We start from the raw sequence: 16,177 nt of genomic DNA on the forward strand, positions 1-16,177 counted from the left end.
TGACTAAGGCAAATAAGCCAGCATAAGGCCACATAGCATAAAGATCTACTATGTTCCATCCAGTGCTGACATAAAAAGGATAAAGAACACTGAGTTGTACAAACCTTCCTCACCTGCTAACTCAAGTTAATACAGAAAACCAGTAACAATCACTACCTGCTTCTTAGGTATTCTTTTGACAGAAAAGACTTTACAGAAAAGAGTCAAAGTGGATTCAAGAACTTCCTAGCCCACCTCCTGAATTTAAGGAAAAAGGAATAAATCTTAAAAGGTCAGAAAGATGAAACTTCTCAGCAATAACCGAGCAACTAAAGAGAAAAAAGAACATCTTGAGGAAACGGAATTACGCTACGATTAAGTTTTGTTGCCAAGCAGTCACATTACACTTCATGTTCACACAACACATTAAAAAAGCATTCTTAATTACAGGTACTCAGTAGTTTTGCCACTAATTACTACTTACCTGTCACCTGAGGTACATATGGGACTGACAGTCTTTCCACACTGTATCCACTGCCTCCTAATGATTCTGCAATCTTGTTCGTGAGGAAAAATAGATCTTTTTCATGCTTCTCTAAGGATTTTGGAAGACTGTCAAAATATGTATTTGAAGTTAATTATTTACCAGTAGAGATTTTGTTCATTAAATAAAGCATTTTTCCAGTTGTCTGCAAGCAACTGAAAAGGGTCAATGGTAATGATTAGATGGAAGTAAAAACTTGCTCATCTTTCTAAGAATGAATACACCCCAAAATGAATACCTTTGCAATATCTTCAATTACCTTAACGCTTCCTGGTTATCTGAAATATGTTCCTCACTTATCCTGCTACGTCTTGAAAGAACACTGTCTCTGTTGAATAACAGAAACTGCAGAGCAGTAGTATTTTCCATTTGCCAGAAGAGTGCAGCAAAAAAGGCTAAGGGTATCTAGGCTACATTAACAGGAGTGCTGCCAGCAGATCGAGGGAGGAGATCCTTCCCCTCTACTCAGCAGTGGTTAAGGCCACACCTGGAGTATTGTGTCAAGTGCTGGACTCCCCAGGACAGGAGAGATGTGGACTTACTTTAGAGAGTCCAACAAAGGGCCACTAAGGTGGATTAAGGGACTGGATCATCTCTTCAGTGAAGAAAGACTAACAAAGCTGGGACAGTTAAGCCTGGAGAAAAGAAGACGGATCTTATCAGTATCTACAACTAACTACCTTAAGTGCAGGAGCATGGAAAGACAGTCAGGCTCCTTTCAGTGGTACCCAGTGGCAGAGGGAACATAGATTGAACATCAAGACACATTCTTTATTGTGAGAGTAACCAAGCACTGGCACAGGTTGACCCCAGAGAGGTTGTAGAGTCCCCAACCTTGGAGATATTCCAAAGCCACCTGGATGTGGTCATGGACTGCTTACCCTATATGACCCTTCCAACCTCACCCATTCTGTGATTCAGTGAAAATGCATTTTGCTATGCTAGTGCTTACACCAAGCATCACTGTGCAGATAAAAGTCCCTCCAGCTACAATTAAAACCACCCAAACCCCACATTTTTTTTCATATATGCTTTTAATCCTTGGTTTTCTTCTGCCCATCCTGTATACTATTAAACCTCTAAATTATTTTTCATGTATGGAACACATTTCAATGATATGCTATTTTTTAATAGAAAAATAGGTACTTCACTGTTCATTAGCTCCCATTCTTTATGTACTTACTTGCATTTGTCTTTGAAAATTGTTTCTGGCAGAAAATAAGATGCTTCCAGACTTCTAGTCTCAATGACCTGAAGAAACCCAAGACAAATAGAACAAATGGAGTACCACAGCTATTTTCTCCAATGACAAAGTTGCTTGAAGAGGTTCTAATACAGCAGATTACCAATCCTTCACTAACATCCATCTCAGCACATAGTAGGCCTTTATAGTTTCTTTTAACCACAGGAGATTGTTGCACTCACCCTTTAGACTAAAAATCAGGTTCTCATGGTCTCCTGCATGCCACTACTGTTTTACCAAAGCCAGAGAGGCTGCAAAGTCTTAATACCAGATGGGGACTTAGCCCATTATATGTGGTTCCATAAACAAAATAAAAATGTTTATATATACCTTGAGAGAAAACTATTCTGTGCATAATTTTAAGAGTCAGAAAGTAATGCCATCAGAGACCAAAGAGAATGATGTCAGTGGACACAAACACAGGAGATGGACACCACACTTACAATGGGTTATTTACCCATTTTACAGTAGAATGTGTGCTCTTCTAAATGACTTGAAACTACTTAATTATGTGTTACCTTGCTGACATGCTGACAAAAGGCAGGAACTGCAATCATCTGACTCAGAAAGTTTAGATATGCTGCAACCAATGCCATGACACCACAACGATTAAACATTGGCAGATTATCCTCATTGATGATGGCAATGTCCTGAAATACAAAGGATAGCATTATACTTTCCAAAGATAACAATCTGTCCTGAATATATGGAAGTCAAAATGATTATCAGGAACACTAGCTGACATGTGATGATTATCTGGTATTATTTATCATTTAATACCTCCCATCTTAAAATCCTAGTCTTTCAGCTCACTCCTGAATAGTTACATTTGATCTGAACTCAGAGTGCTTAAAGGGTTCAACCCCTACGAAGAGAAATAAATCAAATCAACTACCATAGGTTGATGACTGGCAGTCTCTTCTCTTTACCACCTGCTGATCACCATTTCTTTCAGGAATATTATAAACAGTAGCTTAATAATAAAAATCACTCTTGTGAGTCACAGACACGGTACCATAAAGGGAATTACTTAATTTCTATTAGCATGTCTATGTTTATCCAGATTGTATTATTTTAGCTCTAGTAAAACTCCTAATGTAATTTTCATCAAGGATTTATTCCAGAGACATATTTTAAAATTAAGGATGCACTCTACATATCAGAGGTTTCATAATGCAGGTGCACATCAGGAAATGAGGCTAATGACAGAGAGTGAACTAGTAATACAGGACACAATCTCACCAAATTTCTACAGCACATGCTAGCACTACTTTTGTGAATGCTTTAATTTCAACACAGATAGATCTACTAAGTTACACAGCTTCTCTAAGGACTCTATGTAAGTATGAAATAATGTTTGATCCTGTAAAGGAGATGTTAAGGAATAAAGCCTGACAACACACTGATAGAATTTTACTCCAACATAAGATTAAAAAGTCTTGTTGAGAAGTATTTCCAACAAATCAATTAACCAAAAGCTTTCTTCCAAGGTGAGCATAGTCCATATATTTTATGCGGAACACTGACACAAGATCACAGATTGTAAGAGTATCTTCTGAGTATGATAATGAATATATCAGTGATTCTGGGGAATTTCTGAACACATTTCCATATCTGCTGTATTTCCTGTAGAGAACATGCTGCAGAAGTTTTAACAAATCTGATTAGTTTACGCTTCCCTATTAGTAAGTGGTATGCACAAAGTGCACTGCCTTCATGGATCGATCAAGTTCAGACTGAATGATGAAGGTCAATATACAAACAAAAAAGTTATCCACATCTCCAATTACAGATATAAACTGTCAGCCAATGAACCCAACCCTGATTGAGAATCATACCTGCAAAGCAATAGCTAATCGAATGAGGTCGATAACTACTTCTTCATTGGCTAGTTCAATTGTGGTAAGAGCTAGAGATGTAAACAGAAGTTCAAAGTTTTTTTGGACATTGTCTTCTTCTTTACAGCCTAAGTAGATGTGTCTGTACAACTGCTGACCATGCTATAAAAGACAAAAGAAGGGAAAATGAATATTAAAATCACAGAATGTTTTAGGTTAGAAAAGATATTCAAAAGTCCTCTAGTCCAACTCCCTACTCCAAGCAGAGCCAACTTTGATATCAGATCATTTTAGATAAAGAATTAAAGAAATAAAAAATGATCAAATACATTCATACACGTTTGTATACACACATGTATGATTAATCAAGATGACTACTAGCTTATAGCAACAGCTTCTTTATCAATACAGTACTGTCTTATTTTATGTGAGAGTGTACAGACAGAGAAGATGATACAGAGAATTGCTCATGAATACTGCACTGCGTGTCAGACACTGGCATTCACTTCCTACTGAAATATTGAGGAAAATAAAATTTCCTGGTTATGAAAAGAAGAAAACAAAGACTAGATCTTGAAAATTCTCAAGAATGTTCAAGTAACTGAGGAGCTTCCAGGATTATCCGCGTAATGGTATCAAATTTGTTCGTTAACCAAGTCTCCTTGACGAACAAATGCAGAAAATAATCTTGAAGGTGTTTCAGAGGGTGACTAGAGCACATCTACCAATGGGCACAGGGAGGCTCCAGCTAGTGGAGAACAGGAGTTATCTAATGAAAACCCCTCAACTTCAACAGTGACTTTCCTTTCCTCATAACACTCTGTGTAACCAGATCTTGTAAAGAAACTATTATCTCAACACACAAGAAAACTTAAAACACAGAAAGGCAGGATAAGCCAACTCTACCACTCCAGCATTCTTAATCTCTAGAGGATACAAGTCTCTACCACTTGATACAGTTAATTTTCAAGATCTAAGGACTTTATCTCCGAAAGTACTAGCTCAGCATTAGAAGGAGAAAGAAAACTCATTTTTAACATCTGTTTTTCAAGCAGGACATATTCACTTAAGGCATAATAAAGATGATGTTGGCCTTTTTATTACAAATAAAATCAAATATATAGCTGTTCAATATATGTTTTATTTAGAAAAGAGGGAAACAGTTATTAGCAAAGCACAGAAGCTACTACGAAATAAGCACAGACAATGTTAACTGTTTAAAGACACAGCATATTTAGAATATAAAAGTAATGAAATGATTTATCCCACTGATGAAGAATTGCAGTTAGATATGAAAATAAATTATTATGTAGTATTTCTTGACACACAGGATCTTTCTAGAAACCTGCAAAATGCAAGAAGTTCAGTATTTCCCTTGAAAGAAAATATAGAAGTAAACCTCCTGGCTTTAAGAAAGTGGACTGAGATGGAAGAGTTTTGTGCATATGTCTGGTTTAATTTCACCTAACTTTAGGTACTGAAGTACTTAAGTATGATACACAGTTGCCTTAAAATCCCCATCTAACATCAAAGAGGACTAGATGGTCATTCAGATCTTAATGGATGTCTGGAGATGCTTCACCCCTCCCCTTTGATTACGCAGGGAATCTAGGATGAGTAGGCTGCTAACATACACATCTACACTAGGCAGAGTAACATTAGCTTTATGATACACACTTGAAACAGTATCACATAGATAATTAGAATGAATGACTGCATTCCCCAGGGTTAATACATTTCTTAGAAGATTAATCTTTTCGTGACCTGCTAAGAGTCTCTTTTCCTCTCCTGCCCTCTTTTCTGATGAGTGTTAACAATTCAAATATTTAGTTTGATGATTAAATTTTCATCTAGCAAAAATCAGCAAACACAACTTAGCCAAACTCCTTTAAATCCTAGATATTAAATTGATGAATTAACATTTAATTCACTTTTTACAAAGATACATTAATAACAACTGTCAGTGTTGGAGTATTCCTTATGTATTATTCCAGTATTAATCAAACCAGGTGTAAATACACTGCAAGGAATACCAACTGTGCTGACCTAGCAAGAACATTTATCTTGCAATACTACTTGAAAGCTGAGCGTCTCTAGTTAGCATATTACAATATATGCAGTATTTTTGCCTCTGGACAAGTTAAACTACAATTCTTTTGATATTTATAATTAGAGTAGTAAGTCAGCACCCAGAAGACACACATTTTTATTTCACAGCTAATAGCAAACAAAACCAAAGCAGCATGGGATAGCTATAAGAAATGAATGCATTTTCTCAGGCAGATAACAGTGATAAACACTGTAAAGCCTGGCTGAGATGACTGCAGTACTTTGCATCTTTTTTGTTTACAAACATACCTATGCAGATAAACCACAGACAGGAATGAAAGAGCACATTAATTACATGTGCTTATCCACACACTGAGAATAGGGTGCATATTGTAAAGAAGTAACTTCACTCCGCATAAGCATCATCTAAAAAAACATATATCTTTTTTTTTTTTAGAACAAAACATTCTCAGAAGTCAACTGGCACAATACCCTGGTAAAAACAAATCTTATGAGGAGGTGCTTTTTTTCTTCAAAGTTAACTTTCTCTGACATCTTTACCTAATACGTAAGACCTAAGTCCCTCTACTAAGGCTTTTAACAGAGAATTTCAAATAAAAAAAAAACAAACCCTGAAAATTCAGCAAAATAAAAGCCATACAAATGAAAAACTACCACTGAGCACAAATGAAATGCTGCACGGGGATGGTCTTTTCAGAATTAAGGCCTAGATACACACTGTTCTAATTTCATGCATGCAATGGTTTTCGCTGAAGACAAATTTATTCCACGGAATAACATCTCAAGTCTCTAGAGCACCTCAAGATTAAAATCACTGTAATTAGAATTAAAATCAGTTGATACTGATCTTTGCAACTTGTTGCAAAAGGACAGTTGTAGAAGAAAAGCAAAGCAATTGCCTCAGTTACTTTTATCTTCTTTCCAGATAGAAAAGTTAACTTTTTCATTCTATTACCTTTTTCATGAAGCTCACGTCTTGCCTTGAGATTTTGTCTCGTTTTATCTTTAGATCAGAAACATCTGGTATTATTCTGCAAAGGAAACAAAAATGTCAGTTTAGCATAAAGAAGCTGAAAGGGAAGAGGATGTGAAATACATGAACTATTCAAACAAATCCTGAAGCAATTTCCATTTTAATTATATCCATGTTTAACAATGACATTCAAATTTCAGTTGAAGAGGAAGAACCATAAACGGAATTATGACAACCACATATTTGTTCATGTATACAAAATACCACGTACTGTCTTCCATAGTTAAACCAGCAGATACTTGGAATAGTTTTAAAGGTATCATGCACTGAGGTTTACCTGTAAAACTCCTGTCATCAATAAATGACACTAAGCAATATGCACTTATCAAAAAAGTACATTAACATTTCATATAAGGAAAAACATTGTAAAAGCCATTTATCATTCAGATATTAAACTAAAACTTCAAGCAGGCCAAAGCAAACAAAAAGAACTACCTTATCCCTCTGAGCTTTGCTCTGTTGTCATGCCGATCAATGAGGTTATGCAGTATTTCCAAAACCAGCTGCCTTAGTTCAGAGTCTTCCATGAGTGAAGGAGACAATAATGGGTCCAGGAATGGGGGAGGAAGTGCATTAGTTATTGTTGTTGCTTTGTATCCTGAAGTCACCTGTTCAATGGTGGAAGTAAAGTTACTGTGGGTAAGAATTTCTTGCAGCTATCACTTTTTAGTGGGCTCGCTTTGGCATCGGACAGGTGGATTCAAACTGAAGTACTGTATTAGTTTTGAAAATTCCTAACCTCACCATGAAATTTGGAAGAGCCCATGTTCAAATGAACTCCCTCATCTGTTTTGAAGTTTATTTCTCAGGATTCTTCCTCTACCAAAACACCAAAAAGAAAAAAGAAAGGTATCACAAAATCCTTTAGAAAAGCTGCAGGGCATGAAATGAGGACTCTTCCATTTCAGGCACTAAGCTGATCATTTATGGTACTGAGTATGCTGATGCAAAGAAAACTGGTGCCTAGATGTACATCTTAAACATTATGGATATTACTTTACTGCAAAAAAGAGAGCAAGCAGCAAATGTCACTTTCTTAGAAATCTGGTGCCATTGCTTTTTTCCTCCTTTTTTTTTTTTTTTTTTTACACTGATACTACTCCCAACTCACCTCATTTGATTACTTTCATTTAAATCAAGCTCTGTAGGTACATAAGGAAAAATTAACTTCTATGTGAGAATTGAAATATTAACCAGCTGAACATTTACAGCAGTCAGGAATGTTCAAAATTTACCTTCTCTTAAAATGGAGGCTACAAGAACGTTATAATCTCAGAAAAAACAGTATTCAGAAATGGACAAGCATCAACTATTGAGGATGAGGGGAGCAAAATTATTCAGAATTATAATAAAAGCAAGCATATTTTTTTCCTAAGACTATACAATATTTATCTTCATTATGCATATTGCTTACCATTACAGCTTTTACATGTGAACTGTGTCGTCCTGGTTTTGGACGGAATAGCTAATTTTGTTCGTAAGAGCTCATATGATGCTGTGCTCCCGGTTTGTGGCCAAACCAGTGTTGTTTTAGTGGCTGTTTTACAGGGACAGGGATCACTCAAACACAGGGTTGTTATAGTTACTGCTGAGAAGCAGTTACACAGAGCCAAGGCCTTTTCTGCTCCTTGTCCCATCGTACCAGTGAGTAGGCTGGAGGTGCACAAGAAGTTGGGAGGGGACAAAGCCAGGACAGCTGATCCTAAATGACCCAAGTGATATTCCAAGACCACTGCATAAAAACAGGGGAGTTTGCAAGGGCTGCCACTGCTCAGGGACTGGCTGTGTATCAGCTGGCTGGCAGTGAGCAATTGGGGTTTAAGTATTTTTTTTGTCTGGTTTTGGTTTATTTTTTATCACTTTTTCTTGGCTTTTCTTTTGTTTTCTTTTTTTACTCACTAAACTATCTCAATCTCAACCTACTTTTCTCACTTTTACCCTTCTGATTCTCTACCTCATCACACTGGGGAAGAGTGGGCAAGTGACTGGGGGGTACTTTGCTGCCTGCTGAGGTTAAACCACAACACGTGAGCAAGAACTATTCCCACAGCATAACTGAACTGTTGAAAGGAAACTGGTTGGCAGAGGAACATGAGAGTACATGAAGGTATCTAATAAATCACTTTGAAAATGGAAAATTACTAATATTACATGCAGTAAGGCCACAAATAAAAGTGAATACTTTTAATGAAGTGCCAGACTTTAATTGCCTAGACACCACAAAGTCTGTCCATGTGTATGCATGACAACAGACTAATTACGTTATGAAGTCTGACTCTTTTGTGAGGAATACATGATGTACAATGCCCAGTTCAGTACACAGAAGAGATAAGGTCCAGTAGTTTCTAATTCTTTCCTATGTGCACACTAAACCTCATACACCACAATGAAAGCTTTGCTCTGAACACAGATTCCCTCCCACATTTTTTCCCCAGTATTTGTCAATGTTGAGTAATTTATTAAGGACCAAAACATTCATTTTCACATCTCTGGGCCATGATGGGATTTACTTTCATATTCTAAAAGAGGCTCCAAGTGAAAATTCAGTGTTAAAAATGTTAAATTCTTTCCACATGCACAACTTGAATCCCTTAAAGCACACTTACAGGCTGTGCGGCGCCCCAAATAATTAGAACTGACTTCAACTGAAATTTTTAGGATTGGTGAGACTAGTATTGTCAGAAACAGTTTAGGCATAGCTGAGTCGATCTTTAATGAAGACAATGTGAAAAATGGCCCCCTGAGGTCCTTTTTAACATGCTTTCTACCCTTGAATTGCAACTGTGAATGCTTAGCTCTTCTGCCCACCAGAATCTAGCATTTCATATTTTGACAAGCAAGAAGAGTTTAACTGATTTGCCTAACACCACACACAAGTTTAATATCAAAGCAGGGGTACAAACTCATTCTCCAGGAATGCATTCTTTTGCTTTAGTCATGAAATCATTCTTTACATTACTTTCTCTAATTCAGTCACAAAAGAGTTTTCAGTTTCTGCAATGAAATAGGTCAGGATTCTACAGGCAAGAGCCTCCTTTACTACCCACTTCTGATTCCTGCAATCAGGATGTATTTCAAAAAATACTCTTTGAAGTTTTACAGCTGAAAAACATATTTGTGATAAAACATTTAATAAGAGCTTAAAAGAAACTTGGGAAATACTAGGAAGGAAAGAACAATGGTGCCTGGGGCTCTAAGGCTTGGAGATAGGCATCCATCCCTCTGGTTTTAAAAATATTAGTCATTCTGCTAATTACAGCTTTTCTGGTGTCAGACAAGAGTGATTTCACTTTGATGTTGCCAGCACTGCTGTCAGAACTAGCCAACTCAACCTACTCTATGATGTTCTTTTGGATCTGCAGATCCAATTATAACTGATATTCACTAATCCACTAAGAGATGGAGAAATATTTCTTGAGCTGCTTGTAATGTAAGTTGCAAAAACGCTGTCCCAATTTTACCCAGTAGAACTACAGATCTATGTAATGTGAAGGTATGTTTTATTTCATAATACAGAGTTGCAATGTTGTACTTACATGTATAAACATATAAAGTGAAACACTATGTACTTATAATAGACCTGAACACAGAAGGCTTACCATAAGTAAAGATCTCAACAGCATAATTTGAATCCGCCTGGTTCCCAAATCTCTACAATTGGAAAAAAAAGATGAAAATTAGCTTCTTTATGTATCTTCAAAATATTATTGCACTCCAGACATCATTCTAACAACTACAGTTTTCACAAGTGAATACAACAGTCTTGGAAGGGATGCTGGTCAACCACAAATAAGTATCTCCAAAGGAGGTGTAATAACTAAATGTTTTTCAAAGGGACATTTATAGAAGGCCTAAAAAAGAAGCACATACAACTGAAAAGACTAAATTATATATGGGAAACAGATCTATATCTTCATGTTTTATAGAATCATAGAATGGTTTGGGCTGGAAAGGACCTTAAGATCATCTAGTTCCAACCCCCCTGCCATAGGCAGGGACACCTCACACTAAACCATCTCAGCCAAGGCTCTGTCCAGGGATGGAGCATTCACAACTTCATTCAGAAATCTCTTTGCATCTGAAATGTTTAACCACTACATGCTTGACTTGATATTCATAAGCATCAGCACTCAGAATTTCTTCTGAATTAAAACATAATGGAGTCTTTTAAGACACCGGTACACTTCTTTAAACCAGATCCCTAAACTCTGAGACTGAGAAAAAGCTATCAGCAAAAATCAAGACAGAAAAACTGAAAGAACCCTCAGTTTTCAGATCATAGGAAAGTACATGGAATACCACTTAACCTGTTCTTCATTTGTTCTCATCTTCCACCTGCTGGTGCTTGAAGTTAAACACCTACTGGTATATAGTCAAATATGCACTGTTCATGCAAGATCTTACAATAGAAGAGCACCTGGAATAAATTGCTCTGCTTACAGAATCATGGAATTATTAGGGTTGGAAGAGACCTAGAGCAGTTACATAGGAACATGTCCAGGTGGGTTTTGAATGTCTCCACAGAGGGAGACTCCACAACCTCCCTGGGCAGTTCCTGTTCCAGTGCCTGTTCCAGTGCTCTGCCACCCTCAACAAAAAAGTTCTTCCTCATGCTGAGGTGAAACTGCTTTAGTTTACTGCCACTGCTTTTTGTTCTGTTGTTGGGCACCATCGTAAAGAGTCTGGCACCATCACCCTAGAAGCTGCTTTTGAGGTATTCATATGCATTAATGAGATCCCCTCTCAGTCTGCTCTTCTCTAGAGTAAACAGGCACAGCTCGTGCAATCTCTCCTCATCAGAGAGATGTTCCAGGCCTCCACTAGACCCTCTCCAGTAGCTCCTTGTCTGTCTTGTACTGAAGTGCCCAGAACTGGACACAGTGCTCCAGACGTGGCCTCACTAGGGCCAAGTAAAGGGAAAAGATCACCTGCCTCGAGCTGCTGGCCACACTCCCCCTAATGCACCCCAGGATACTACTGTCCCTCCTGGCCACAAAGGCACACTGCTGGCTCATGGTCAATTTACCATCCATCTACCAGCACTCCCAGGTCCTTCTCAGCTGAACTGCTCTCCAGTAGAGGTTAGCCCCCTGGAGACTCAAGTACCAGTACTTGGGGTTAGTCCTCCCCAGGTGCAGTACCCTACACTTTCTCTTGTAAAGAGACATTTAAAGAGACTCTGCCAAGAAAGCAGACAAGGTACAAACACTTTTGCCCTCTAAATAGCATAAGAAAAGAGCAAGCCTCTTCACAAAAGTTGGCCTTACATAACAGTGGAAACTTCCACCTTCATGGGCTCTAATCCTGGCTATATCCCACTGGCAGCATCATTCACATCTTGTGTAGCAGAGACCAAATTTTCAGGTAAGTAATGCAAGATTTTATCAGCAGTCAGAAAGCCTCCTCTGTTCACAGTGACAACGTGCATTGCACAACAGTCATATTTACACAGAATCCTATGACTGAAAACTGTACAGTTACAAACAACCCCAAACCCCTCACCCCAACTGGTAACCCAAGTGCAGAACTGTAAATAGATTCATATTCCAGATACCTTCTCAATGAGTGGTAACTGCCTGGCACAGACAAATCTCTATCTTGGAATACCGTCCCATACTGCAGGGACACAATACTGTATCAAAAGCCACCAAGAAACCAGGAAAATGATGCTGACTTCGTACTTATGATCCCAGGGGATCAGACATATGTGGTACAAAGTGTCCAGGCATGCCTGGAAAGAACAGCTACAACCTTTTCAGTGACTTTCCCCATACTGGGAAAAAGCAATCTTTTAAACATAATGATACAGGGAAAAATACTACTTCAGCACATGACAGCTTTTTAGTTATGGGTTTACAACAGAAGTCTGCTCACCTGTGGCTTTATTTTCAAATAAATTTGGAAAATCTAAACCAAACCAAATTCATTGGAATTTCTGCAGTTTATTTCTTAATCTGAAGTCAGCTTGTACAGAATGAAGAACTTCCCCCCCCACAAAAGTAGTTGTAACTCCTACAGCTATTTGAAAAAAAATTAGTCATAGCTCAACTTCCTTCATTCATAAAACACACATGTAAAGTTATGAGTTAACCACCATTAAGTAAGCAATTTCAGAAACATTTGTACAGATTTAGAGAGAAGAAATGTTTTAATGTAAGATAAGTTCCATTCCAATCAGGTATTTTCTATCAGTTAACACATCTGGGTATTAATTTCATACTTCTGACACTGTGCTTGTCTTGATTCTGCACAGTATTTAATATAGCCCTGAATGAGGGAGAATGTGCATTTCACTTTTCTTAATGTTTTCACTTTTTAATTTATCGGGATTCTAAAAAATTAAATTTTTAATTAGAAATTAAAAAATGAAGGATATACAAACCCTAGGTGACTGGTATCCAGTGATTGTGATGTTGCCCCGAAAACAGGTACTTTTCCCATAATGAACATCATAATCTCTGATCTCTGGTAATCCGGGAGATTGCTTCCAAAAAATCCTAAATAAAAACGCAATATAAGCACACATAAAAGAGATATAGTGTCTTCTCTTAAAAAGAAAAGCCTTACAAATATGAAGAATACATTAACAAGATCAAAACAGATGCAGAATGAAACTATGCTTTGGTTTAGGGGGTTTGGGTTGATGTCAAGTTAAGTATAAATCAAGAGGGTGCGCTAGCAGCCAAAAGGACCAACTGTGTCCTGGGGTGCATCAAGCACAGCATCGCTAGCCAGCTGCGGGAGGTGACTGTCCCACTCTATGCTGTGCTGGTGTGGCCTCACCTCAAGTACTGCGTGCAGTTTTGGGCACCTCTAAATAAGGACATCAAACTAGTAGAGTGTGTCCAGAGGACACACCAAGATGGTGAAAGGCCCGAGGGCAAGACTTAGGAGGAACAGCTGAGGTCACTTGTTCAGCTTGGAGAAGAGAAGGCCGGTGGCTGCCCTCATCGCAGCCTACCCCTTCCTCATGGGGCTGTGGAAAGGAGGGGCTGATCTCCTTTCTCTGGTGACCAGAGACAGGAAACAAGATATTGGGAAAGCTGCATCAGGGGAAATTCAGATGGGACATTAAGAAAAGGTTCTTCACCGAGAGAGGGTGGTCAGTCACTGGAACAGGCTGCCCAGGGACATGGTCACAGCACCAAGCCTGTCAGAGTTTAGAGTGTCTGGACAATGCTTTCAGTCATATGGTTTAGTTTCCGGTAGTCCTGAGAGAATCAGGGAGCTGGACTTGATGATCCTGATGGGTCCCTTCCAACTTGAAGTAACCTATTTTATTCTACCATTGTGCAGTAATAAATGTCACTTTGACAGAAAGAAGCTTTACTTTAAAAGGTTGGGTTGTGGGTTTTGGGGGATTTTTTTGGGAGGTGGGATGCTAACATTTTAACTTAAGAATGGTGAGAAATAATCTACTATATACTTGCTGCTGGCTGTAGAAAGCTTCATGGCATAAGCAAAGGTACAGATTAGTGAACAACATGGAAGTTACATTCCCCCTTGTTCTTTAAGTAAAGGAATACACACTGCAAATGCCCTGCAATATATAATTATCAGTACCATCAAGAGAAAAATCTGAAAAAAGGGGAGAGGCAATTTTAATGAAATCATTTACAGAAACTGTTGCTCTTATTTTCAGTATTGTGTTAAGAAATACTTCAGTGAAGTTGTGGCAGCAGAACCAGCCATTAGGTGTCATTGTTGCCACTATGTTTAACACTGTTTTTTCAAGTAGCAACTACTCAAATATATTACTGTGTGACTGCTTGCAATATGATTTTCATAAAAGAATATTAGTTTTGCACCTCTGAGACCAAATGATGTCTATATTTCAAGTGCTATATAATAATATAATCAACAAATGTATTGTAAGTCCACAAGCATTTTTAATTTTCATTGAGCTTCTTGGCTATCTGCTCAGATAACAATTAAAAAAACAGTCTTTCAGAAGTCAAATACATGAAGTAAGCCTGAGATTTAGAGGCAAATATAACCAGAGACACCATACTCACCAGTATTCCTCTTTGATTCAAGATGGTTTAATACCATTTCATTGAGGATGATGCAGAAGGGAAGTAATTTTAAGTGAACCCACGTTACTGTCATCACTCACCAATTGTTTGGATAATAGCATTTTGGACAATCCTCTCATCACTCTCCTTGGAGCTTGTGCTGAAAGTGGCACTCCCTGCTGAACTGCGCCTATCACCCAGCTCAAAGTCAACGCTGATGCGTAAGTGCTTCAACAAGGTGTTAAAAACTTCCAGAACTGTTGGGCCTGGAAAAAAAACACACAACAATGATTGCAGCTGCCAAGAGAAAGATGCCTTAAGTATATTAAAATCAATCTTTTCAATCCCTTCCCAGGAGAAATCAGGTTAAGCTGAAAAGAACAAATGAAATTCACTGTCTGAGGGATATGGCCTCGGGATAAGCTTTTGAAGTGTGCCTACACCTTGATATTTGAGAAATTCATTTGGAATCAGTAAATGCAATCCAGTGTGTATGCATAATCCATTACTATCAATTTGTAGTGAGTCTGGCTAGGATGGAGATAACTTTCTCCCTCACAGCCTGAGTGGTGCTGTGCTTTGGGTTCGTGACTAAAATATTGCTGACAACACACCAATGTTTTGGCTGTTGCTGAACAGTGCTAGCAAGTATCAAGGCTTTTTACTTTTCCTATTCTGTCTAAAGAGTAGGCTGAGGTGTGCAAGAAACTGGGAGGAGACACAGATGGGCCAGCTCACTCAAACTGACCAAGGGGCTATTCCATACCATGCAACATCACGCTCAGCGGTAAGAGCTCAAAGAAAGGAGGAGGAATTGGGGGACATTTGTCTTCCAAAGTAACTGTTCTGCAAGCTGAGGCTCTGCTTTCTGGGAAGCAGCTAAATATCTGTCAGTGGGAAGTACTGAATAAATCCCTTTGCTTTCTTTGTGGATGCAGCTTTTGTTTCACCCATTGAACTGTCTTTCTCTTGATCCATGAGACTTCTGACCTTCTCTCTACCTTCTCCCTGTCCTGTGGGAAAGAGGAGCAAATGGCTGTAGGCTGGAGACAACCCACCATGGCAAGTTTTACACAGAAAATGCGAGTGGTTGCTGAAATTAAGCATCAATACTATGTTAAACTGCTGATACTTGCACCCAATTTTCAGTTATTTCAAAACCTGCTACTGAAACCCAGTTCTATGTATTGGATCAAATACTGAGCTCTTTTATTAATATAGTAAAAGAATTCACAAGTCATTATCATGGAATGGTTTGGGTTGGAAGGGACCTTAAAAGTCATCCAGTTCCACCCCCCTACCATCGGCAGGGATACCTTCCACTAGACTAGCTTGCTCCAAGACCCATCCAACCTGGCCTTGAACACTGCCAGGGATGGGGCAGCCACAACTTCTCAGGGCAACCTGTGACAGCACCTCACCACACTCACAGTAATGAATTTATTCCTAATGTCT

General features: G+C 38.4%; 1 protein-coding gene across 5 annotated transcripts in view; it reads right to left on the bottom strand.

Annotated features, from left to right (window-relative positions):
• Positions 1-16,177, bottom strand: part of EFR3A (EFR3 homolog A) — a 75,447-nt gene that overhangs the window by 10,547 nt on the left and 48,723 nt on the right. For all 5 annotated transcript variants that reach the window (XM_062627008.1, XM_062627007.1, XM_062627005.1 and 2 more), the window contains 9 exons: positions 14,824-14,988; positions 13,090-13,204; positions 10,307-10,358; positions 7,143-7,315; positions 6,630-6,705; positions 3,605-3,766; positions 2,285-2,416; positions 1,707-1,774; positions 464-591 (listed from right to left, as the gene is read on the bottom strand). In XM_062627008.1, coding sequence (XP_062482992.1) covers positions 464-591; positions 1,707-1,774; positions 2,285-2,416; positions 3,605-3,766; positions 6,630-6,705; positions 7,143-7,315; positions 10,307-10,358; positions 13,090-13,204; positions 14,824-14,988 — 1,071 coding nt within the window. The remainder of the gene's footprint in view (positions 1-463; positions 592-1,706; positions 1,775-2,284; positions 2,417-3,604; positions 3,767-6,629; positions 6,706-7,142; positions 7,316-10,306; positions 10,359-13,089; positions 13,205-14,823; positions 14,989-16,177) is intronic.

The sequence above is a fragment of the Pezoporus occidentalis genome, unplaced genomic scaffold (assembly GCF_034315485.1).
Source record: "Pezoporus occidentalis ecotype Australia unplaced genomic scaffold, CSIRO_AGI_Poc_V1 ctg3, whole genome shotgun sequence".
Taxonomy (NCBI): Eukaryota; Metazoa; Chordata; class Aves; order Psittaciformes; family Psittacidae; genus Pezoporus; species Pezoporus occidentalis.